The following is a 26858-nucleotide window of genomic DNA, read 5'->3' as shown; positions in this document are numbered from 1 at the left end:
CTAAGGAGATCAAGGTGTGCATAATTATTAGGAAGATTCTTTTCCTCAGATTTAACTGACTCTGAAAAGTCAAAAATTGTAAAAAGTCTTTCAGAGGGATGCACTCTTGAAATTGCTAAGATATTGGGGCATGATCACAGAACCATCAAACATTTTGTTGCAAATAGTCAACAGAGTCGCAAGAAACATGTTGAGAAAAAAAGGACACATCTTAACTGCCAAAGATTTGAGAAGAATCAAACATGAAGCTACCAGGAATCCATTATCCTCCAGTGATCTCATATTTCAGAACTGCAACCTACCTGGTGTGGCCAGAAGTTCTCATGCATAACTGCCATTCGGAGCAGAAAATATCATTTCAAGACGTGTAGTCTGGCTGAAGAAAAAAATTAAAATTTAATTCCCACTTATTGTGATTTGGAACATTTGTTAGCTGACTTCCCCAAGTGTCCTAGGAGTGAGGCACAATTTTAAAAAGGCAATTTAAAACATGTAACAACATTAGTAAAATATACTAAAGTAGGGCAAATCAGCAATAAATAGATTCTGAAAGGGGGGAGAGCTATTTGAAGACTGGAAGAGCTATAAAATGGTATAATGTTCACTAGCTAGAGTAACGGCAAATTGCAACCAGGGCTGGTGACTCGGATTGGATTCTGAGTAGGAAAAGTGGGATTTGATGAGATATCCAATCACGTGGTTTAGATTAAGTTGATGTATTCATATTAGTGCTACATTTTTCAGTTATTTGCACTTGTAGGGAGGGTGGGAGCTGTATGAATATCCCAGTGAGCCTTGAAATTAAGAAGATCCTCATTCTGAAGTGTTTCTTAAACATGGCAGATATTTGGGGAGAGAAAGAGGGAGCATTTCAGGTCCAGTTTGAAAGTAACTACAAGTCTCCATGCTCCTACCACAACTCTACTTTTACTTTCTTAAATATTCAGGTTTGAGATTAATTAACATTTTGGATTGGCCGAGAGTAGTATAGTTGTTCAATAATAAAATTAATCCTCCAAAATACAGCTCGCCTAATAATTGTGCACACAGTGTATATCTCAGAATCTGAATGATTCCCTCCCTGATGGAAAGTTGGATTGTTTTATTTCGGGTCAGTTGAGACTGCTGTGAAAATTAGTTGGGTTTTTTTTTTTTAAGGTGTTGGCTCTGTAGCCACATGGAAGGTAAATTCACTGTGTTTTCCAAATTCTTAAACTTCGCAGTTTTCCCCTTAGTAGCTGAGACTGAAAGATGTTGGATGACAGCTGATGCTTAAAAATTGACTAGACTTCCTTGCACCTGACAAAGGGCAATGCACAAATAGAGGAGCTGCAGCCATTGCCCCTTCCTCACTATCATTCTTTTTGCAGCACAAAGGTGGGGAAAAAGAGGATATTCTGTAATATAATAGCAGAGCTGCACCTTAAAGCTGCTAAGCAGAATTTAGGAGTATTTCAGAGGAGAGCAGAAGGTCTCCTCTGAATTAGAAGAAGCAAAAAAGGAACAATTCAGCAATGAGAAAACTACTTATTGCTCCAAAGAAATTGTTGGACCGTGGGGAAAGAGCCTCAGTATTGGGACAAGTAGGGGATTCATTGTTTATTCATATTTATTAAGAATTTTTGATTGAATAAAAGACTAAGCAAAAGAAAACCAAGAAATTGCAAGAAACAAAGAGAGAAGAAAAATTGAGGCTAAGAAATGTCATGACTTCCAAACTTATTTTGTACATATAATTACAATCTTAGCCCCTCATGACTTTTATATATTATACATTTCCCTTTGGCCCCTCATTTAATCCACACCTTTCTTAATCTTCAAATATTGGAGCACGTAGTATGTAAACATCACACTTTTTTTTCCTGGGCTCATGTTATCTATGGCATGTATTGAAATATGCTGATCCTGCATCAGAAGAGGCAGCCACGCTCAAGTGGCTGGAAAGAGAAAAGTTGGAAAAAATTATGTCCCCATCAGAAGACCTATGTATCAGGATTCTTTGGTGGCAGTTCTCTTAGGCTGGCCTTTCTGAGAAGATGAATTTCCTTCTGGTTCACTTTGGAGATTCAAAGCAAGAGAATCCTGTCAATCTGCTCTTTGAGGCATATCAGAGGCCAAAAGGGCAGCTATACTTTATTTAAACAAGAATTATTATTTTTTGCATGAAAGTCTGAAGCAAGCAGGCAGGGAATGCCACAGAGTACCCCAGAATGAAAGATTATCTGTTCATGTATTTGTCTGCGAGACTGCAGGGGGAAAAAAAAAACCCTAAGGGTAGAAGTTAAATTCCACATAGCAGTTCTTTGTGATTCTGTCATTTTTGGGGGGTCTGGGGGTGGGAGACGGTCTTGGCTGTGAACTGCCTGGGAGCTCCACTCTGCCCACTTGTAAGAGTTACAGCTGGTACAAGCCCTAGCATGCATATTAAGTTCTGAGATTGATTTGGGGGGTGCAGGGAGGGGTAGGTAGATTTTTGTCCATAAGGATGATTACTCTTTTGGAACTGTCACATAGAGTGATATGTGGACAACATAGCCTCTTGTTTATCTCCTGTGTAATTCTCCTTCTGCTAGTGAGAGTCTAGAAGCAAAAGCAGCTGCTCCCTCCCAGCCATTTTCTATTCCATATAATGCTTTCTCTGCCCTTCCCGCTATACGGCAGTACGGTGTGAACTGTTTTCCCAGCATCAAGGAGGATATGCCAAGGCAATGCTTCCTAATTCCTTGTTTTGGGGTTTTCATCTATAAGTGCTTCTGCTGTTCTGGCCATTCATGGGCTTTCAGTTGCATTGACGTTCATCTGAAAGGGCACCTTTTCATGTTTGTTGAATTGGTGTGGAATATTTACAGATAATTTAAAGTAGAAATGACTCAAAGGCCACTTATAGGCTACTTTGGATAGATAGATAGATAGATAGATAGATAGATAGATAGATAGATAGATAGATAGATAGATAGATAGATTAGATAGAATGGATGGATGGATGGGAGGGAAGGAAGGAAGGATTGGATATAAGAAACAGATGTGAGAAAGGATGGAGCTTGTATTCTTCTTTAACCCAATATACTTACACAGAAGGTATAAAAGCAAAAAGAAAATCTGAAACATTTCTTCAGCCAGGCCTACTCTGTGCTCATCTATTTATATATTATTAAAACTCTTGTCATGACCTTTAACTGATGAAATAATGCATCATAGGACAACAATTTTTGATCCAAGGTATCTTGAATTGGCTAACTTTTGGAACGTGTCCAGAATCTGGAACAAACCAAACTAAAAGCAGATGGAAAAGAAAAAAAAGTGTACCTATATTTCATTGCAAACTAAGCATGTAAAAAGGAAACTTTTTCCTAGGAGAATATTACTATATAAATGGCATTCAAAGGATGTTTGCACTCAAACTGTTCAATAATAGTGATGTGTGATTCCCAGCTGTATTTTAGAAATATTTTTCACTCAGCTTTACATAATGTTCTCCTTTTCCCCAGTGATTTATGCCTCTACTCAAATAAGTTTTAAAACAATTCAAAAGCATGCAGATTTGGAAGTCAATTCACACCTTGCTATGTATTAGACACATTTTTGCTTGCCTTTGAACAAGTTGTGGGCACCTTTATATATAAATGTTCCTCCCAAGCATGAATGCTTGAAATCATCTTTTTCTAACTTCATTCTGTATTTGCTATATTGAAGCTTGGTAGAAGGAAAGCAGTTTTAAAAGACCGGGCGAGGAAGACAAAATGGTTGGGACCAGATGTGGCTCTCTTCCTCCAAATTCTCATTTCAAGGGGAGGGCAGGGAGGAGGCATCATGTTATCTTCAAAACATTTCTGATTTCCAGCCGAAAACATAATTTATACAACTACAAAATCAAAGGCATTCCATGAACTCCAGGTTTAAAATACTCTTCTAGTGGCTTTCAGAACTGTATGAATCTGCTAACCATTGTGACTCCTCTTATTCTAGCACAAACCTTTTTGGGTGGGCCCAAATTTGTAAATTGCTAGTTGCCTAGGCACCCAGGATAGATTGCCAGTGCGTCTAGGTAGGTACCTGCAGGATGCTTTGTGAGAGTCAGTTTCTTAAATCACAAGTGACTAACTATGATATTCTTTGGAAACAGTAGAAAATATTGCCAACAAATAATTTGGTGGTTTTTTATTTGAGACTGAGGGCAATATGGTAACATTTATTGTCATGTATATATCTTGGGCATTAACTTCCTAAACAACTCTTAAGTTCAGCTTTCATTGAGATACTTCGAGCAACTAGGATTACATAGCACTAGTGCAGGAGTGGGGAATGATGGCCCTTTTATGACTTGTGGACTTCAACTCCCAGAATTCAGGGAGTTGGTCCACAAGTCATGAAGGTTCCATTGTTCCCCGCCTCTACCATACTAGATATTAGGTATTGTCCTCTTGCTATACAGACTGTCTACATTACTGTGGTAGAATCTCCAAGTAGAGTGAGGGAAGGAGTGAGGTTGGCAAGTTTAGAGTCCTTGCAGGGCAGGAAGCGATATAGACTGGAATTTCTCCCAAATTGCTGAATCCCTTATCTGGTTGTTCCCAAGAGAACATAGTCAGTCTGGTGAGATTCTTATAAATAGGTGAGCAGCAATACAGGAGTAACTGATTATTTCATTATATTCTGGATTTCTTGTTTCTAACAATTACTTTGCCAATTTCACCTATAAATCAGAGCTTAATAAAGATTTATACATTGTTGCATATTATAATTATGCCTTTGATTACTTTTTAGTTATTCTTAAATGGATATATAGACAAGTGTGAGTTATTCCATATTTGCCTGGTCCCTGCCTTTATTGGTAGAGTAGATCATATTAAAGATACTGAATTTTCTTTATATGAATGAATGGATCCATTTTGTCTGAAAAAAAGCCAGGGGTCACTAGATAAAGAAAACTTGCATTAGAAGCAGCCAATGTAAGTAATTAGCAAACAACTCCTAATTTCACTTTTTCTACATTAGGTGACTGAGCAGATGGTAACCGTTTTGCTCTAGGGGTTTTGTTTTTATTTAACTGAGGATGTTGGTTTTCTAAATAAATTACAGGCCATGTTTAGAATAAATCTGCCCTGATGGCCATTCTGTAACTAGCAATAGAAAAGTACTTAAGCCTGGGTAAATCTCTCCTGCAAACTGTGAAGGAGTGTGATAGACTGGAATTGCCAGAGATCGCTTTGTAGTAAGCTTAATTAACTACTCTGTTCCTCTGGCAAAGTTTGATATAACCAGAAGCCAACCTATACAAGTTTCTTCTTGATGCTGTAACATTTGGCTCACTCGTATGACATCTGGCACATTCCCTCAAAAATTTTCTGACACTATTTTCCCATCAGTATGCTATTTCCACCCCCACCCCTCCTGAGTTTGATAAATTTCATTAATATTGCTGTTTAAAATTTCTGTTCATATCTGAATTATATAAACTTGGAATGGAGATACTATAAACATTTACTGGTGGGAGTATCTTCAAAGCTGTAGAACCAGTCTGGCAACATTTCTACTCATCGTTCACCTTTGACCTAAGGCAAGATTGTTCTGCATTGCATTTGTTTTATAACTGGATCGTTGGTTAGCCATGTTTAAGGGAAGAGTCAGGTTCTGAGTGTGCTTTTACACAGCTGACACAACCTTTTTTTCTTTTTAAATCTTTACTGATCCAGGGTGGCACAAATTGACTCTTTTTTTAAAAAAAACAACCAAGCAAATAATACATAATATCTTATTGGACTTCTCACATTCAAAACTGTAGCAGAACATTGATGGCATATACACCATTCTATGTGAGATGTGATCTTTCAAACTCATTCTGATTTTCTTGCAATTAAAACACTACAGTATGTGCTGGTGTATGGCATTTGATTATATTACAGTCACAGCAGATACTCTGCTGTATTCATTAGCATGTGACCTCTAGAGAGGCTTTGCATATGAAAAAGCCCAAGTGGGCTCCAGCATTGACTACCTCCAGAATTTCAGCATAGCATAGCAATTTAACACTCTTTAATAGGTTTGCTGGATTGCAATCCGGAAATCCCCCATAGCTTTCAGTCTGCTAAAGCCCATCTCTCTCCCCTGTTTTTTTTAATTTTGTTTTATAACTTGCTTAGAGTTCTGATAACTGCTGCAGGTGAATTATAGACCAAACTGAGAAAATTAAATGGAAGAAAACCATGGTAAATTAAAAAGTCCAAATGAAGTCTTTGAGTTGAAAAATGAAACCGGTAAGTTCACTTGCTTCTTGAATCTAAAATAGCTAAAGTCTTCTTGTGGCTTATCTATATGTATAAAAAGCAAAAGACCATTCATTTAGCATCATGAAATCTCCAGAACCATAAAGCCTACAGACTTGAAATTTGGCATGTATGTTCCTCTTGGCTAAGAAAGGATTTTTTGAAATGACCCTCAGATCATTAGTATTTCTTAATACAGTAATTAACACACTCTGGTGCTAAGGAGTTATACTCCACTCCCCACTTGAAAAGAACTCTGTTCCAACTGCCAGTTGCCTCACATTCTGTTACCTCACATTCCATTACTCCACAGCCATTTGTACCACTCAAGTGACCCGAGGACACAGACAAACTTCCATCTTGCCTCAGTGACTCTCTAAAAGGATGCAAACTATACTTCCAAACAAGAAGCTCCTTTGGCATCAAAGGTTGTAGTATTTTCATTTCCCACCATCCAGTCAGAGCTGAAGAAGCTCCTTGGATGAGAAGCAAAACATCTTCAATGAAAAACCAGTTGCCTCCTGAAAAAAAAAAAAAACCTTTGGGACAACAGTTGGAGGATTGTATTTTACAACACTTTTGCTAGGTAGGTAGGTAGGTAGGTAGATAGATAGATAGATAGATAGATAGATAGATAGATAGATAGATAGATAGATAGATAGGCAGGCAGGCAGGCAGGCAGGCAGGCAGGCAGGCAGGCAGGCAGGCAGGCAGGCAGGGAGAGGAGAGGAGAGGAGGAAGGGACAGGGGGAAGAAAGGAAAGGAGGAAGGGAAGGGAGGAAAGAAAGAAACAAAAGGAGGAAAGAAGGAAGGGAAGGGAAAGGGGGAAAGAAGGAAGGAAAGGACGGGAAAGGAAAAAGGAAGGGAAGAAGGGAAGCCCAGGCTCCTGCATAGCTCAATCACATAGTTTCATCCTGAAGCACGGGTATCTAGCTAGTTTACAATAAAATGTAAGTTTGCTGCACAATAAAGACTAACATGAAAACTTCTTTTGAAATTCATGACTCCAGCAAAAGATCAAATTCCAGGTTCTTGTTTGTTTTCATCCCTGAGGCATTAAAACACACGTATTTAAAATAAAACTGGAATCAGTGGGTGTGGATAGAACTGGTGGGAACTATTTATGAAGTCTCCTTTTCATTAGAGCTGCATTTTTATGGCTTTCGTGAATGCACAATTCCATTATGTAGAAATCTGGAGGCAGATATGTGGTATTCCTAACCTCAAAAGGGCAGAGAGGTATTACAGATAACTAAACAACAACAGCAGTTGTAGCATAATACTTTTATCAGGACCTGCTAAGGTAGCTTCTATAAAGTTTAGATCCAAAAATTCAGGTCTCAAGCTACCCTTGATAGAAAATATAGTAACAGTAGTGTAGTATCCGCGCATGGATTATGGAACTTTTTTAGTGGATTAATTTGTTAAATTAGCACCTGGAGGCAGAATAAGAAGCAATAGATGGAAACTAATCAAGGAAAGAACCAACCTAGAACTAAGGAGACATTTCCTGGCAGTTAAAAGAATCAGTGAAATGACTTGCCTCCAGAAATTGTGGCAGCTCCAACACTGGAGGGTTTGAAGAAGAGATTGAACAACCATTTGTCTGAAATAGCAGTAGCACTTAAACTTATATGCCACTTCACAGCCCTCTTTAAGCACTTTACAATGTCAGCATATTGCCCCCAGTAATCTGGGTCCTCATTTTACCGACTTCAGAAGAATGGAAGGCTTGAGCCGGTGAGGATCAAACTCCCGGGAGTAAGCTGAATTACCCTGCAGTACTACATTCTAATCACTACACTGCCACAGCTCCGGAAATGGTATAAGGTTTTCTCTTTGATCAGGAGACCACCAAAGTCCTTTCCCACTCTGTTATTTTTTTTAACAAGTTTCTTTGTGCCAATAATGACCCATTTAAGATAGATTTTCATGTTAGATGTTTTCATCTGGCGTATCAAAAATATTTATTGGATTTGGTTAATTTGCAGAAGATGGACAAATAGTCAATTTCCACACCAAATTATTTCTATGTACTTTTCCAAACTCCATTTGGAAAATTCAGAAACTGCAGAAGCTGATAAATTCCTGAGTTCCAGTAGACATGTTAATCTGTCAAGTGTTGATTAAGTCAGTTCCTACTGAAAGTCACAGAAATAGCTTATCTATTCAACTCCCATTCTGCATTTTTCATTCCAGAAATGAGTTTCAGTTTCCCCCCCCACTTTATTGGAAAAAACCAACCTGAGTCTGTTTTTATATATTTGCTTATCATAAGCAGGGACTGTGACCACAGTATACATTTTGGTTTCCTACTTGCTTATATTTTGGTGACTCTTCTAATAACTAAATATAAAGAAACTGGAGAAATTCTCTCTCTCTCTCTCTCTCTCTGTGTGTGTGTGTGAGAGAGAGAGAGAGAGAGAGAGAATGGATGGATGGATGGATGGATGAATAGATGGATGGATGGATGGATGTGAATCTTGGTTGCCCCAGGACTACCATTTCATTCTCAGATTTTATAGGAGGTAGCTGTGCTGGTGCTCTATATTTGCTTGCTTAACAGACTATTTCATTATTGAGTAGAGTAGAATAGAATAGAATAGAATAGAATAGAATAGAATAGAATAGAATAGAATAGAATAGAATAGAATAGAACTCTGTGTACATACAATGAATGTGTAGAGATTTAGATATTAGAATGTGTAGAGATTTTCTAGCTCTTGTTTTTCCAGTCTTTTGGACCTTCTTCCTGTTAAAGTATATACAGCAGCTAATAAAATAGAACGAAAAGTTGATCCTTTGTTAAAAGTAATATTGTTAAACTGACATTCATAGAGTAGGGTAGAGGGAGGAATCATCTAAAGTGTTCTTGAAAAGGAAGCATTTTGAACCATCATATTTTTGGATTGAGCTCCTACTTTTTTTTAAAGAATATCTATAGCATAACTCATACCCTTCTCAACACTGGTTCATATTGTTAGCTCTCCTGAGTAACATTTTAAAGTATATTTATAACTTGGATTTTTCTTTAGGGGAGCACAGAGTGGCTTTTGCTGAGTTTTTTAAGGCAATCTTACATAAAGTCTATGCAGAAACGCTGTATAGCTATAACTAAGGTTTTCTGTTGCATAATTAATGTAATCTGAATAGCTTGCTTAGAGTCATCTCCATTACTGCTCTATTGTAATAAAGGCTCCACCCCTTAGGGAAGTGCATGTAATATGGTTTTCTTCATTGGCCTCCTCCCTATCCCCAGCCGCTGGACAACCCTAAGATGACCAATGAGCTTATCAGCTTTAAAAAAATGTGTATAGTTTTTACACACCATTGGTTGTCTTCTTTCGTCCAAAAATGTTGAATTTAATTCAAATGGTTCTAATTAAAATAAGAAGAAGAAGAAAAAGCAGTGATTTTCAAGAAGAATTTCTAGTCTGAATTCTAAATGTGAATTTTCTGCCAATGCTTTGGAGCACTGAAGAGGTACTTCAAAGAGATACTTAAATAAAAACTTTAAGGAGATGCTTAAATAAAAGCTTTCACCGAGTTTGTTTCTAAGAAATCTGGACCTCAAAGTAAACAAGATGTATTTGGGATACTATGGTTAGATTATTATATGGTAGGATCTGGTTGTAAAAGTGTAGGTGAAGTTGCTTTCTAATTAGTAAAGACTACTGTAATTTTTGGGGAATAGTTTATTTTCAGAATGCCTTTGAATATGGATTTGTTCAGCACACAACTAAAAGAAAGAACACCTTTGATTTCTTAATCTCAGCTCTTTTTTAAAGAACATCAATATTGGCCACTGTTAGGAAACAGTATCCTCAGCTAAAATAAATGTCTATCCCACAAGACAGAAGGATCTTGTGTGCTTGACAAAAATTCTAGTTCAGTATCCTACATTCCTTTATAACAGACAAAATAAAAAATGTTTGGTTTCAAATCAACTTAAACCAACCATGTTAAGGAAATGATGTGTATTAATATACAATATATTATAATATACAATATATTATAATATACAATATATTATACATGTCTGTCCAAGCAGGCAACGAAAATATGAATTAATATCATTCTAAATTATTATAAACAATATATTAAAATATATAAATAATAAAAGTAAAGGTTTCCCCTATCCAATCGTGTCCGATTCATCTCTGTTCCTTAGCTGAGGGAGCCCGGTGTTGTCTAAAGACACTTCTGTGTAACATGACCAGTTTGACTAAATGCTGAGGTGCATAGAATGCTCTTACCTTCCCACCAAAGTGGTATCTATTTATCTACTCACATTTGCATGCTTTCAAACTCCTAGGTGACTAGGAGCTGTAATGGGATTCACCCTGTTGTGAACCTCGGCTGTCAGCTTTCCAGCTGATAAGCTCAACATTTTTAACTGCTGAGCCATCACATCCCCTTATATTAATAATATTAATGACAAATTCACCATCAGTCCATCGCAAAAGGCAGCTTTACTCAGAACAGATTACATTCTGCAATGATATCTATAAAACCATCAGACATCCACATCTGCTTATCCCCAGGTCCCTAGGAAGGACTCGATAGTGGACAAAAGTTCCAAATCCTGCCTGAACATCTGGCTGACTGTATGATGAATCATAATAATATATAAAGGGGGGTGTTTGTAAGTTATGCTCTTAGAGAAGTTTTGATATTTCTTGGGTGGGTTGATTTTATTTTTCAAAATGTCTTATTAATATTAAATCAAACAGTGAAGGGTTTTTTGTTTATATATTTCATGTACACAAAATAGTATCATGTTTATGAGTGTGGTCTTCAACATTCTCTCCCCCCCCCCCAGTTGTGCTTTTGGTATAAGACATTATTATTTTATTCTCACCATGTCCACAGCAGTGATCACTGGCTCCAAAGTGTGATGGGATGTTTAACTCTTGCCACCTTTTATGTGCAGGCAGTGAATGCATCATATGTTTAAAAGGGGTGGGGTCTTGTTCCCCTGGTCATGTGCCTTTGTTTGAAGCCAGCAACTATTTCTGCAAGTGCCCTGATTATTTGGTCAGCATACACAAGAAATTCATATATATCTAAATTAATTATTTTTCATCACACTGAATTAAAACTGATAGGAAAATAGGCAGGGCATTAGTCACAGGCCAGCATTAGTCATAGCCACGACTGACGATGTCTCCCTGTAATTTTCAGAGTTCCCAGCCAGCATGCCAATTGCGAATTTTAGAAATAAGGTACCAGGCTAGGAAAGGATGTATTAGAGAGCCTCTGTTGATATTTATATGTTCAGCAACATCTACAGTTTTGTCATCTATTGCAGCTGGAGATAAAATAAATCCACAAAAAACAGAGTTGCTGATCTGCTGAAATTAAACAGATTGTTTTCTGTTTCTATCTCCTTTATATTTTTAGCTTGTCCCAGAGGCACCTTCAAAGCATCGGTGGGAGATGCCCCTTGCAGTCCTTGCCCTATGCACAGTTATGCTTCCATCCCGGGCTCCCGTGAATGTGCCTGCCAGACTCACTATTACCGTGCTTCTTCAGACGTCTCAGATGCCCCCTGTACCAGTAAGTATCTGAGATTAAGGAGGATTGGCTTAGTTTGGTCCATGTTTCCTTTTGTAGTTTGATTTCTTCTTCTGGCCCAGTCTGCGTTTGCTCCTTTTTCCTTCAGCTTCTTCCATGATTCTTTCCCTGTGCTTTAGTTTCTTCCTCAAGTCCCTCATCTTCTTTTCTGAGGTCCCTAGTCCAGTTCTATTACATTTCATGGATTAGAGAGGTGTGTTCCCAAAACTGTTTTTTTTTAAACTTACTCTTGTACAGAACTATGGAAAGAACAGAGGTCTCCAGCCTTTCTAGGCTAAGCTGCCTATTTAAAGTTCTGAAAAATAAGTGATTGCTGGGTGGGATGGGAGAGAGGTTACTCATTCACAAAGTGGCTGTTCAGATATGACCTCAAGACATACTTAAAAATGAAGATAGTGATGGAAAGTGGTTTATAGTATTATAGATTCCATTGGCATAACCACATCAGCCTGTGACCTTAAAAACAGTGAAGTACCTTGTGGCTTTTTAAAGACTAATGTACTATATCATTTTTTAAAAATGACCTTCCTTTGGTAACATTCACAGGAATCAATATAGCCACAGAGACTGTGGTAGACTCCATCTTGGTTCTTCTCTTCTGAGGGATTTTGATCACACATTTTTCCTTCTTTGTTACCTACCAAGCCATGTGGTGTTCACCATCAAAGCTATGATTTCTAGACATAATTGTTAAAGTTAAGTAGAATGTCCATCAGTTAGAGAATTGTCTGTATTTTTTTAAGAGAAATGGGTTCAATTAATTTTAAGGTGTCTCCCAATGGCAAGCATTTTGCAAACAGCCACGATTCAGTGACAATTGTTGTTTTGGGGATGTTTATATTAAATTTGTGTTTAAGGTACATCAAGATTCCTTGTTAAAACTCAAAATGTACTTTAAAACATTTTTGAAAAGCACAGTGAAGCAGAAGCATACTGAAGGTTACAATTAAATCCATATTCATGAATACTCAAATAATAATTGTCTGGCTGGGTTAAGCAATGACAGCTGGTCTAAATTTAATCTTCCTAATTTTTATTGCTCCATTAGCAAAATATGAGGATTTTAAGAGGTGGGGAGGAAAATGGAAGTGTGGTTCCCTATTGGTGGTAATAGTAGCAATTCTTGAAATCTGGAAACAATTTGTCATGACTGTAGGCCGCTTTGGATTACCAAACTGTGTAGTTTTCATCCTTGAAATTTGCGTTAAAATTATTTCTTGGGAAAGATTTCTCTATAGTTATATTTTACTTAGTTTGCTCCAGAGATAATGAAATAATATCACTGCCTACCTTTGCATTTCTGTATTTGACTTTTTTCTATTTCAGTTTTTCAGGATTTCATTTTCCACTGTTTTGTAGGCATCCCATCAGCCCCTCGGGATCTCAGCTATGAAATTATTGGATCCAATGTCCTCCTGACTTGGCGTCTCCCAAAGGATCTGGGTGGCCGAAAGGATGTTTTCTTCAATGTCATCTGTAAAGTGTGTCCGAATGGCTCTCCAGGACCTTGTGTCCGTTGTGGGGACAGTGTTCAGTTTGAACCCCGGCAGGTGGGGCTGACCGAAAGTCGAGTGCAAGTGTCCAACCTCCTGGCTCGTGTTCAGTATACTTTCGAGATTCAAGCAGTCAACCTTGTGACTGAACTGAGCCCAGATTCTCCCCATTATGCTGCCATCAATGTCAGCACCAGCCAATCAGGTAAACAGCATTTGCTGTTGATTATCATTGCTTATTTTAACCTGACTTGTTCCTCTATTTTCCTTCTCCAGTCTTAATCTCTTCTTTTTGCTGTCATAAACACTGTGGATGATGATGAAATAAACCCAAAGAGAACAAGGGGTATCCACTAATAGTGTGGGAGGAAACTTTAACTAGAATCTCAGTCTCATGCCATTTATGACTACATATCAATCTTTTAGATAAGACTGTGAAGGCAATTTATGTGGAACAGAGATGGGTGAAATTGGTTAGAGGATAGAAAATGCCCATGTTTCTCTCCTCCTACAAAACTAAAAAAACTTACCTTGGATCTTCATTTCGTGGCTGTGTGAAGTCACAGATGATGCAAGCTGCAGAAACAAATCTCTATTTTCTTATTTCCTACACTATCTGCCCATTATGTTGTGAAAGGTGTCCACAGATGTGTTTCAGGGTGTATTTTTGAGATGTTGAGCTTAATGCTGGGATACTCATGTCACCTAAAAGGAGAATGGGGGTGGGGTGCTGTACCTTTTTAAGTGGTCCAGCAATACCTCCAGGTATTTATAACCTTTCAAGATTTTGTAAGGATATGAAAAATAAATCTTGCAAAATTTTGAAATCCTATAAGATTTCAGCCTACGTTTTAGGTTTCATGGGGCCATCTAGAAGTGTCAGGGATGTCTGCAAGCCCATTGCCAGTACATTTGAGCATCTTTTATAGTTTGCAACACCATGCTCAGGTTGTAATACTACGCACAGATTGTAATACTTCATGGAACAGGTAAGTTATGTCATCAAATTATTTAATGCAATTCATCAATATGTTTTTATTAAGTTCTCATATTTAATGGGACTTGTTACAGCATTGCAAGATAAAGCTTTCCTGAGTTGCCTAGTGAAAGCATCTATTCCCATGGCCTTTGATAAAACTTTTTATTTTGCTTGAATCCACTCCCCAAAAACTTGGCAAAAGGAAAAGAGCTTGCCTTTGCAATTCAGAAAAGGATCTTTGAAGTGAAATATTTGGCTCAGTATAATACTTTGAACATTTTAAAATCTATGTAAATACTGAATATTATTAAAGTCGTGCTCTTTGGATTTACTGTCTCAGGCATTAGTCCCTTGGGACAACCAATCCCTTTAGATTCTCAGCCTAACATGCCTTCTCTTATTACTGAAGGTACTAAAATGATAACTGCTATTCCTACTTGGAAATTGTACAGCATTTTCACATGTTCAATATGCTTTATATAATTGTTCAACGAACCATATTATAGATGGAAAGATTGAGTTTGGGAGGCAGTAGATTGCCTAAAACCACTTACTGAATTTATAGCTAAGGTGAGATTGGAACTACTGAATTTAGTTTCATAGCTTAATCTGTTGAAAATCAGAGTCACTGCTCTCTTTCTTCCTTTCCTCCCACTCTAGCACAGTCAGATGATGGCATGTTTGTTTTTTTCTTTACTTGCTTGACAGAGGAGCCAACTATATCAGTTAGGAGATCAGTTGCTATGAGAAATGGAACCTTTTATCAGATTTTGGCAGAGGATTTGAGTGTCTGATGTAAGAATAAATAGCAATTTTGCTCTTTGGCTTTATCTAGGCAGTAGGTTTCTCCCAACTCATGTAATGGGGGTAGAAGAATTAATTGGGAGGTTGGGGATTCATGATTACAATTGCCATAAATATCTGAGAGCCTCTTATTTGCATCTTTATTTCATGGACAAATGCCACAAACAGCATGTGAAATTTAGAATCATGTACATCTGTATTTATTTGTTTATAATTTTATATTCCATCCTTCTAATAAGTATAAGTACCTCAGAATAGCTAACAATAATCAAAACCACCAAAGCAAACTGAAAATAGTTTGGCCTAGTGGCTAAGGTTCTATCTAGTCCCACCATAGTCATGAAATCCTGCTGGTTGACTTTGGGCCGGTCACTCTCTGTCACCTCACAGCTGAGGTTCTTGTGCAGAAATTAGAAGAAGGAAGGAGTATTAGATATGTTTTCCATTTTATTTAGGAAAATAGTAAAGGCAGAATAATAAAGCATAAATAAGTTTGAGAAAAAAGAAAACTCAAGTAAAATATACATTCCTAAAAAGAATGTTCTCTTCTTCCTATTAATCAGAAATTATTTTAGTTCACCTTTTACTGTTTTCTGTTTTGAAGAGGGAAGAAGATGCAAAGTTATGCTTTGAACTGCTGGCCATTTACATCTTTAACTTATGAACCACATGACATCCATGAAGATGAATAGAAGTTTAGAGAATAATAGCAAATTTATTTTTTAAATGCTTATACCACCCATCTCTTCTACATGGTGACTGTGGATGGTTTATAGGTTATAAAATAAATAAAAAATAGAAAATTAAAAGATTAAGACAACACAAAGTTAAAATATTATTTAAAACAATATTAAAATTGAACTAAGAAAGCTAAGAACCAAATACGACAAGGAAGAAGTCTTCTTACCTTGTCAGCTGCCTCCTTGTGGCCTCAGGCCAGCCCACAAAGCCAGGTTTTGATATCCTTCCAGAAGGCCAAAATGGAGGGGGCAGTTCTCACCTTCAGTGATAGAATGTTCCAGAGGGATGGGGCCACAACAGAAAAGGCTCTTCTGTTCAATCATGCTTGCTTAGCAGATGGGATCTGTAGCAGGCCTCTTCCACTGGCGCAAGTGGAGCATCCTTATCCCATCAGTGAGAGACAGCTCCTCAGACAACCTGGACCTATGCCATGTAGGGATTTAAAGGTAACAACCAACACCTTGAATTGGATCTGGAGGCGAACCGGTAACCAATACAGCTCGTGCAATAAGAGTGTTACGTGTGCAGCCTTAGGAGCTCCCAGGATTGACAGAAAAGAGGGATATAAACAATATGAACATTCAAATAACAAGCATCTATATCTCCAACAGATTCCCAAGCTGAACATTGCTGTAAATTGTTCACAGCTTCCAGTTCGATATATCAAAAGCACAAGTCCTTTCCATATCTTTTCCTTCAATTCAGGAGAAAAAGGCAAGGTCAAAATGAGTTCTTCCACATCTGTTGGATGGAGTGTTATCTGAGCCCAGATGATGTGGCCACCTTGATATTGAGCTGCTTTGTTCAAAGTAACCTCAGCATGGGTATTACGTTTCCTGAACCATCCGTCTTAGGGTCCCATACATTTAAAGTCAAAGTCATCTATATCAATCCCCTCACTGTTACCAATGGGATGGAATGTAAGATAATTTCAATCTATTCTGGAGTCCCTGTCCTCAGTTGATGACTTGGAAATCTAGCTGAATGCTGAGCCAATAGATTGACCAACACTTAATTTATTTCTTTCCTGTTAGTTGAGCTGGTATTGATCAACAGCATTTATAAGCCAATTGGTCCTTTTACTAAGGCTATAAAATGATCTGGAAAGGAGGTAAAGCTCTCACTTCAATGGTTCAGTATTTGTCCTTATTGTCCCCAAAGACAGGGCACAAAATGGAAATTCCTGGTGTGTTTCCCCAGTTATGGTCAAACATCAGTGACAACTTTTGTGGTAAGTTCCACCTCCCAGAAAGTACCTATTCCTCAGTGATTAGGTTCTTATTGTATTGGGTTTATTTTCAAAATACATGTATTTGTATATATGCATATGCATCAGTCTTTTAATGACTGCTGAATATACTGCAAATATCTGTATGAACTCCTAATGCTTACAGTAATAAAACAAAGGTAAAGCCAAGGCCACAATACAATAATAATACATCATAATCATACATTGGCTTCCAATTCATCATGGCCTAAATGCTCTCTGGAAAAGCTCTGTGCAGATGCTAATTTCACCTCAAGAGGGAGGTGTGAGTCCCTGTCCCTTTAATCTCCCAATAATGTTAACACATTTTGCTGGGGTGCACGCATGTGGACAAGCAAATTCTATGATTCTAGAAGGAAACAATGTTGAAGAACTCTAGGAGAATAAACACATGGCACAACATAGGAGAACAAACACATCAGGACTAGATTCAGCAGTCCGTCTACATTTAAAAGACAAAGGCCACTGTTTTTAAGACAACAAAGTCCACATTTTGGACAGAGAGGGCTGCTGGTTTGAAAGGGGTCAAAGAGGTCATCTATGTCAAAATTGAACAGCTCTCTCTCAACAAAGGGGAGGGATATGACATCATCTATTTCCAGTCTACAACACAGTCCTTTCAACAGTTCCAAGAAGGCTACACACCCATATGCACCACTCAGTTGATCCTGATGACACAGATAAACCTCCAGGTAGCCTCAACGATTTGCTAAAAAAATGCAAATGACCAGCTGTCGTGCAAGGAGTATAAATCCTTCCATTCCCCATCACCCAGTCAGAGTTGAAGAAGCTTCTTGGATGAGAAGTGAAACGTCTTCAAGTCCAGCTGCCTCTTGAGAAAGAAACTAAAGAAAAAAAATCTTTGGGACAACCGTTACCTGGATGACTGAGAATCTCCATAGACATTAAAGAAACTAACTATATAAGACTTTATAGGATAACACTGTCACCCTGAATTGCACTTGGAAATCTGTAGACAAAGAATATAGGTGCAGATGTTACATGGCTGTTGCAATTCCAGTTTACTAACAAAGAGGACACTATTTTTTGCACCAAGTTCAGGTCAGTGATATGCATCAGCTACGGTGGAGAACTCAAAGCAGAGATCTCAAGAATTTAGATTGAACACTCTGCACCAGATACCAGGAGCCTTAGCAGTTAAGCTTTAAAAATTAATTTAATTAATTTTAATTTAATTACTCTTGGAGAATAATTGTTGCCCCTACAGTTGAATATCTAATTACTTCATTGGAGGCTGTTTAGACACACTAGGAAAGGTTTGTAGAGTGAAAATTTCAAGGAAGTTGATCTGTATATAAATGTAAAACTATTGAAAATCCTTCACCTGCTCAATCCTATAATTATTATCAAACCAGTTATAGTAGTAATGTGGGAGTGATTAGCATACCTCTTGATGATTGCAATCATCCTGGTTTTCACATGATTAATTGTAGCATTTCAGGATAGCAATAGGAAGTTAAAGTGTGAAGCAGAGGTGGTATTCAGCAGGTTCTGACCAGTTCTGGAGAACTGGAAATTTTGAATAGTTCGGAGAACTGGCAAATACCACCTCTCACTGGAGATTTTACAGTATCCTTCCCCTGCCATGCCCACCAAGCCACGCCCACAGAACCGGTAGTAAAAAAATTTGAATCCCACCACTAGTGTGAAGACTACATTATAATCTGACCTGGGATATGGACAAGATTACAGCATTGTCAGTGTATATAGAATGACTGGAGAAAGATGGTGGATCTCAGTTTTAATAAGAGTCTAAGAGTAAAGTAGAGTAAAGTGGAGTGGAGTGGAATAGGAATAGGAATAGAATCTTTATTAATTTAGTCTTTTGACCATATCAAAAATATAAAACTGTTGATATAAAAATTTAATAGAAGGTAAGAATATATTTCTGTTTTAACTGTCATAAAAGTTGAAATAGATTCGATCAATTATTTGAACATTTCAGCTACATTGCAGTGGCACTGCCGTCGTACCTTGATGTTTGATGTAGAACTTTCATAATTAATTGCAGCCATTGGCAATCAATAAAGGAAGCTTCCAGTTTGCTACAGCCTCTCACAAGGGATTGAATCAAATGCCACTTTCAGATCTATAAAAGCTGCATAAAGAGCCTCTCCAGGAGGGTTAGCGTACTTTGCAGAGATGTGGTGCAAGATTAGTCTGCAATGAAAAACCTGATCTGAAACCAGCTTCTTCCACTGCTAAAATTCTTTCTTGAACCATCCAGTAAGCAAGATTATAGTAAAGATATTTAATATGTAATTTACTAATTATATGTAATAATATAATTAGATAGTAATGTCAGACCCGTCTTAAGAACAGCACAGAATAAACTAGCCGAAGTTCAGTCCTTTATTTGCTTACAACCCACAGACAGAATCTTTCCAGACCTAAATCTTTACTTACTCTCACCCCAACAGATATACCTTGGGAGATTTTAGGGAGTGGCTATCCTAATTCTCTTCCTCCATCTTCTGTCCAACTTCAGGCTGTGTTCCTTCTGGTTTCACACCCTTTTTGGAACGTAATCCCTCCTTCCTGTAGAAATGCTGCCTCATTACAGTCCATCACACCACCTTCTATAGGCACCAATCCTCATATCTAGTTAGGTTGTGTTTCTTTTTCTCCTTTTCAATATATTGACTTTATAATACCGTTGTTCCATTCCTTTGAGATTTTTTAGGAAGATTGATGCAGGTGAATAAGGGGGCTAGGACAATCCACCTACTGAAATTGTGTTTTAGCATGTCTGGAAAAGAAATCAAATGGATTCTAGAACAAATCAATTCTGAGTTTTTATTGCAGGCAAAATGACCAAGTTCAAATTACCATCTTATGTGAAGACCCAGTTCCCTTCAGAAATCCATAAAATTGGAAAAAGGTAGAAGGAAAATAAACAACCAGCAGAAGACGTACCAACTTAATTTCAATGGCAATGAATCATATTTAATCAATTAATTAATTAAATTTATATGCCATCCATCTGACTACCAAAGTGACTCTTGGAAGTCATGAAAGAACAGATCAACTGGATAATATTAATTAAAGTGGTTGCGGTAGGAACTCTGCAACAGGAACTCCTGAACAGAATGACTGGCTATCATCCTGCAGATTTCTATTGTCCTGTTCAACCCACAGCCATTCACACCCATCACTTTAGCACCTGGAGTGCCTTCTTTCATTCAGACAAAGGCACATTGATAATAAATCCTCCTTCTAAAAGTAGACAACACTCTTGTAGTTATGTAAAAACTACGTAAAAGCTATGTAGAAACAAGAAATGGCAGCAAATTATCTTAAAAGTACGCTGCTTCCCTTCCACCTCACCCAGTAAATGTGAAACACACCCTGCAGCATTGTAATTGGCATTGTAATTCTGTCTGCCCTTTTGAATGACAATTGCAGCATTCAATTAAGCTATGTCAAACCCTGTTATGCAAGCAATTCAGAATGAGTGGAATTTCATGTGCCTCTTTCATTGGTAGAACACCTCCATTAGTGAACTAGGTAGGAGGAAATCAAGTCTTGTTCCAAAATCTGGTCCAGAGGTTCAAACAATTCTCCAAAACATTATTTTAGGAGGCATGGAAGAAGGGGAGTGCAAGAGGATGATCTGAAAGGGAAGGTTTCCTATGTATCTATGCAGATTTTTTAGTTCTGTCACATTGGTCCAGTAATGAGTAACCCACATAGAAAAAAATATAAAAACTCTATTTCCTGAGTGTGGGGAGAATAATTGTGCTGCATAGTATATCGTGTTTGCAAGCAAGAAGATATAAATGTTGGTGAAAAGACAAGGTAGCATGTGTCCATCTCCACCACAAGAAAGAATATAATACTGAGGAAGTTCTTTCACTAGGTGCCTTCAATCACTGTGATTTCATTTGACTGTCTGCTATCTGTCAGTTCCTGTTCCTAGTTAGCTATCTTTTTTACCTTTTCCATGACACATTCTTTCCCTTTTTCTTCCAGCTGCATTTTGTCACGTCTTTTCTGATACTTGCATCTTTTCAGTTCCCATCAATTTTTGATCCTGGCAACTTGTATTTCACAGCATTTAATAACAAATGTTACAATAATGTACCTACCTGTCTGTCTTGAAAGGGAAAAGAAGTGATAGATAAGAGAGAAGATAAAATGATGTGAATTGCTGGTCTTCCTGAATTTCTGTACTCTTTAGAGTTGGCCAATCCAATATTGGATGTCAAAAGCTTTTCTGCCTTTAAGTTTAAGAGAGATCAGAATTACATTTTGGAAACGATCAATAATCTAGAAAACAAGGAAAATAAATGCAATGTAGTCTGAGTTTGGGTGAAAAAAATTATAACTTGGATACTCCTTTTCTCCTTTTAATTCACTGTAAAATCAAAATCCAGTAAATATTTGAAATGTTTTCAAATGCTTCTTAATGACATATACCTATCACAATGACCAATTTTGAAAAATGTTCTAATACATTTTGACAGTTTAAAAATATATACTTTTGCACTTTTAATGCTTACTATGAGATAAAAGATACATTAAAGTATGCATTTTGGCAAGGAATTGCAGAAATGTCTTAGGATTATAAACAAAAATTATGTAAAGTGGCATACACTCTAAATAGGCAAAATTGCTCCATGCCTTGAAATATTATGGAAAATATGTTTCAGGAGTATTTATCATTTTTATATTTAAATGTACAGTATCAATATTAGCATAGGAGTATTACTAAAATAATCAAATTAGAGAACAATTGTTGCTACGTTTGCTCTAAAGTGTTCCTGTTTCAGGATGCTCCTTGTTCAAGCCCTTTGTTCCTGGACATGCACAATGCAAAATGGTAGTTTGTTCTCATTTCTGTTTTCTGTGCTTCCAAATTAGGCTTTCTTTCTTCAATAAACTTCACATTTCATGGAGTTTTACAAAGCAGTCCAGGCATTACGGTCTTCCATTTGTATTTCTCCCAGCTTGCACAGTGTGTCTTAGATCCTTTCTACACAGAGAGACGGGTTGGTGCACCAATGTGCCTACCGTCCCTGTCCTATTGTTTCTTTTTTTATTCGTATCCATTTCATAACCATGCTTATACTTATACCTGTCATCTAATACTTGCTTGACAAATAAATAAAATAAATAGACACTGAGAGAGAAAGAGAGAGAGACACACACATACACACAGAGAGAGAGAGAGAATAAGAGAATGGATGCAGTATATCTTGTCTGATAATAGTACAGGCCTTCAGCCCAGAAGCACGAATAGTTCAGGAGAAAAGGAGCAAAGTAATCTTGTGTGCAGCCAGCAGAGTGTCTGTAGTGTCTCTAGTGTCTGTTCCTAAATGTGAAGAATAGTTCAAATCCTTCAAGGAACTTCCTGAGGCTCCTTCAGCTGTTCATCCCCCAAAGGAGACTCAGCAGACGTGCTGAAAGTTTCCCCTCTAGAGCAGCAATCCCATTGGGTGGTTATTCTGATCAGGTTCTTCTTTGTGTGCTGTCTTCTCCCCCTCCCCTATTCACTTCTCCGGGATCATTAGGAGTGAGGGTGACACGAGCTGCCCTTGATTTATATTGACAGCTCATGCTAACAAGGCCTCTCTTCCACCCTCACATAGTCCTAGCTCAACCCCACCTCCATTTATTTGTCCCCTTTGGCAGCTTTTCATTTTAGTTAGCTTTATTCCCTCAATTACACATACATTTGGGAGGATTTGCTTGGGTTTGGAGAAGGGCAGGGGAGGACAAGAGAGCTGGGAAGAGAGAAAAAAAGGAAAAAGCTTTCTGAATGAGGGGCTGTATCAGTTATAGAGCAATTGCAATAGCTGGCCAGATATTTCTGGAAAGCTTGTAGGCAAGACAGAAAGGAACAATTCTTCTCTTGTTTGTTCCCTGGATCTGGTATTTAGAGTCATAAGGCTGGCCCCAATCCTGCTGACCTTCCGAAAGAACCTCAAAACAAGGTTGTGTCAACAAGTTTCGGGATCCCACGATAGAGTGGAATCTGTTGGAAAGTTGTGTGATTATTATCTGTATCTTGGCCATCACTTTGTTTTTGTTTTTCCTTTACTATCATTTTTAATTTAAATGGTGGTTTTGTTGTTTTTTTATTTATTTTGTTTTATTATGTACAACGCCCAGAGTCACAATGTGAGATCGGTGGTTTATAGTAAAAAGATAAACACATAAATAAGCAAGCAAACAAGCCTCTCAAAGCAAAAGTTTGATCAAGGTATTATAAATAGGGCAACCAGTTCTAGGTTATCACCATCCAGGTAGACATTCTTCCTCATTGCCATTTGTTGACATCTGGGTTTGGATTGCCCACACTTGGTAGCTGGCTAATTAAAATTAATTGTCACTAAAACCTAACCCCTATAGATTTGTTTAGATTTAAAGCCATCTGTATTCATCGTGCTGCTGTAGTTGTGACTTCCATAATTTGTAATGTGAGAAACTTCTTTGTGTGTCCATCTTTAGCTAGTAGGCAGTTTGGTTTAAGTGTACGAGAAAATCATTCCTTCCTTTTCTTCTGTCTATGTATCAGGCACAGTTGTAGAAATCTCTGTTCTGCTAACTCTCTCAGGTTCACTTCTAAAGGAAAATTGCCACAATATTTTCTGTTCAGTTAGTCTAATCTATTTTTTTTCCATTAATATCCTTTAAATCTAATATTGGAATTCAAGGCAGGATTCCATGGGTGGTCATTAGAGTCCTGCTTTCCTTCCTAAGTATCCCAATATATGGACTCTTCACACAGTTAGCATGCATGAATATTTATGACATTGAGGCTGTAATTGTATATGTGTACATACATAAACCCACATAAAAAGACACATATTCAAATATGCACACAAAATGTATAGTCTTTTTGTCTATGTCCCACCCACACAATACAAAATACCGAATGTAATTAGAACATCCATGAGGATGACAGAATTACTGCCTTTTCTTTAAAAAAAGGTATCTACATGAAATAATAATAACAACACAGGAGATGATTCTCATTTTGGAAAAAGACAGTGGCAAAGCACTCCTATACAGTACTCTCAAAACCCTCATGTAGATAAAATGAAATCAGGCCAAGTCAAGATCTACTCAAAGGAGATTTTGCTTTTATTTTAACCAGATGAAAATAAAAGCCTGCATTGATAGACCAATTTTATGCTAAAATATAATCAAATTGATTCTGCCTTGATACAGAAGCGACTTATTGAAATCAGCAGACAATTAAGACAAAAGGTACTGGGTTTACTGTCAAATAATTGATTATTAATTTAATGATCATTTAAACCAACTTTATATTTACAATCAAGGTTAAATCCTGTTCTTATTTTTATTCTTTTGTATACGCTTTGTTATATTTTCCACTGTGTCTATGAACAGGCAGGTGACATGTGTGTTTAATATGCCTCAAGCACAGTGTTCATCCATTTATTTAACATAATTATATCCGTTTCTTGACAACTAGAATATTTACAGCAATAAAATGGCATTGAAACAAATTCTAACAAAAAAAAAAGCCAATAGAAAGCAGCTGGAATGCAAGGAGGATGGAATTGTTGAGCCAAAGCTTTCATAAAAGAAGGTGATTTTACAACTGTTCTGAGCACTCATTATAGATGTGTTTTTGAATCTTATTTGGAAGCTTTGGTTTCAGTTATAATCTATTGCTAACATAACAGTAAAATACTTTTTACTATCAAAGACAATCTCTTCTCATATGTATCTACCTGGCAGTGAAAGCTTAAGGGTGTTTTGTTTTCTGTTTAATTCTTATATGTAAAAACTAAATCCAGCTTCTTTTAGTTGGCTTAAGAATTTGAGTGGTAACCAGTACAGATTTACTATCTCAGGAAGCAGGTAGTGAAAACTTGTGTACTTTCTTCCCAGTCTCAGAAATGAATGCAGTGTAGCTCAGCATAACAAGGCTGGGTCTATTCATAAGCAGAGCATAAAACAAAGTTCCTAGGTGGAAGAAGATACTAGCAAATTATATTTAAAACAATCCTGATTATCACACAGTGTCTCTTCTTGAAGGACATCATGTGATAATTCCCAAGAAGATGGTCTAGAGTTTATTTAGGACTTTTAAGGGGAGACCAGAAAGAAATTTTATAAGACAATCTGGAATATCCAAAAAACATAAAATTCTGTAAAAAGGCTAGCTTTTCTGTAACTGTTGCTAAGAGTACCTGCAGTTTTACCTTTTTCATAATGACCTCGGTCCATTCAGCAATAGTTAGGGATCTTAACTAGCCAGGATAGAAAAGAATCCATTTTCACCCAGTAATCATCATGGGTTCTATCACCTACATGACTAGTACTGTAATAATTTTTGCTGGAAAAAGATGTTATAGGATGTTCGCACCCTTGCCATCTAGCCAACAAAGCCATGTTTTAATTTTTTCTCTCCTCGGGACATTGAAATTCATGTCCTACACTTCATTAACAACATGGAGTTAGATTTTTTATTTTATTTTTTGCTTCCTTTAAGATAGCTGATGATATAGAATGATAAAGAAAATAGATAGCTTAGGTATCTCGAGAACTTAAACTGAACAAGTGGGTTTTGAGGTAGAACAAAACAAGGGCAGAGAATGTGTAGGGGTTTGTTTTGGTTTTTTTCATATTTTAATTGGTGTTTTGCTATTGTTCACAATGTCTTCAGTGGGGAATTTTCCAAGAAACCCCACCTTAAGATTTCTAAATTTGTTCTTGTTTGTTAATGATACATTTTCCTACTCTTAATTTTTTTGTTGGGCGGGGGGTTTAGAAGTTATTTTCCAAGCACACCTTAGCCTTGTGGGGGGTTTGTACATATTTTTAAATTAGAAAACAATGAAAATATGATAACCACTTGACAATGCAGCAATTTTGGGCAGATCTCATAGTTTGTTTTCCAGAGATTTCCAAAATAAATTTCTTTTACCTCCTTATAGAATATTTTGTGTGTGGCAACCCTGTGGATATTGATTTTCCCGCTCAAAAAAGAAGTTGTGTATCTAAATCACTAAAAAGTAGAATTGGGTTCAATATTAGTGAAACTCACAAGCTGCATAAATAATTCCACTGGAGGAACCAGCTGCCTACTAAGCATGTGGCATTTCTGGGTTTTCTCTCTCTCTCTCTCTCTCTCTTTAAGTTACTGTTTGCTTTAGGCAGGGAATCAGAAGAAATGGGTCTTTTAAAGCCATTTTTGGAACCACTTGTTGGCCATGAAGTTAATTGGCTGTGCAATATTTTATTTATTTAATTCATTAAAATAATGTATATGGCCACTCATCTTAATCAAATAAATCTGTGTGGTTAACAAAACACCCATAAAATAACAGTATAAATGCTACAAGCAACTTACAGTTAAAAATAACAGGCTACTCATGGAACTGCCTTGCAGCACAAATATTGGCTGAATTATGGCCACAATGCCTGAGGGAAAGGTAATTTTTTAAAAGCCTTCCAGGAGGCCAACAGAGTTGGGGACATCTGGACCTAATTCCAAAGGGCAAGCACAACCACAGAGAAGGCACATCTCCCAGGTCGCACTAAAGGACATTATTTCACAGAAGGGACCTGGAGTATTCCTACCCTGCCCAATCAATTTGGGACAGGCAGAAAGCATTAGAGACAACCAGGCCATCAATAACCTGAATTAGGCCCATTGTTATCATGGTGGCTATGAACTCCTGACCAGCTTCTGATTTGTGGCCTAAAGAAGGCAAATTGAAACCTCCCCAACA

The 26858-nt window shown here is 37.3% G+C and overlaps 1 protein-coding gene across 2 annotated transcripts in view; it reads left to right on the top strand.

Annotated features, from left to right (window-relative positions):
- LOC113449584 (ephrin type-B receptor 5) overlaps positions 1 to 26858 on the top strand; it is a 174000-nt gene that overhangs the window by 109517 nt on the left and 37625 nt on the right. For both annotated transcript variants that reach the window (XM_087926285.1, XM_026720664.2), the window contains exons 5-6: positions 11667 to 11822; positions 13200 to 13538. In XM_087926285.1, the coding sequence (XP_087782411.1) occupies positions 11667 to 11822; positions 13200 to 13538 (495 nt within the window). The remainder of the gene's footprint in view (positions 1 to 11666; positions 11823 to 13199; positions 13539 to 26858) is intronic.

Source organism: Pseudonaja textilis, chromosome 2, assembly GCF_049901715.1.
Source record: "Pseudonaja textilis isolate UNSWEBS1 chromosome 2, rPseTex1.2, whole genome shotgun sequence".
Classification (NCBI taxonomy): Eukaryota; Metazoa; Chordata; class Lepidosauria; order Squamata; family Elapidae; genus Pseudonaja; species Pseudonaja textilis.
This window is presented reverse-complemented; position numbering and strand designations above follow the sequence as displayed.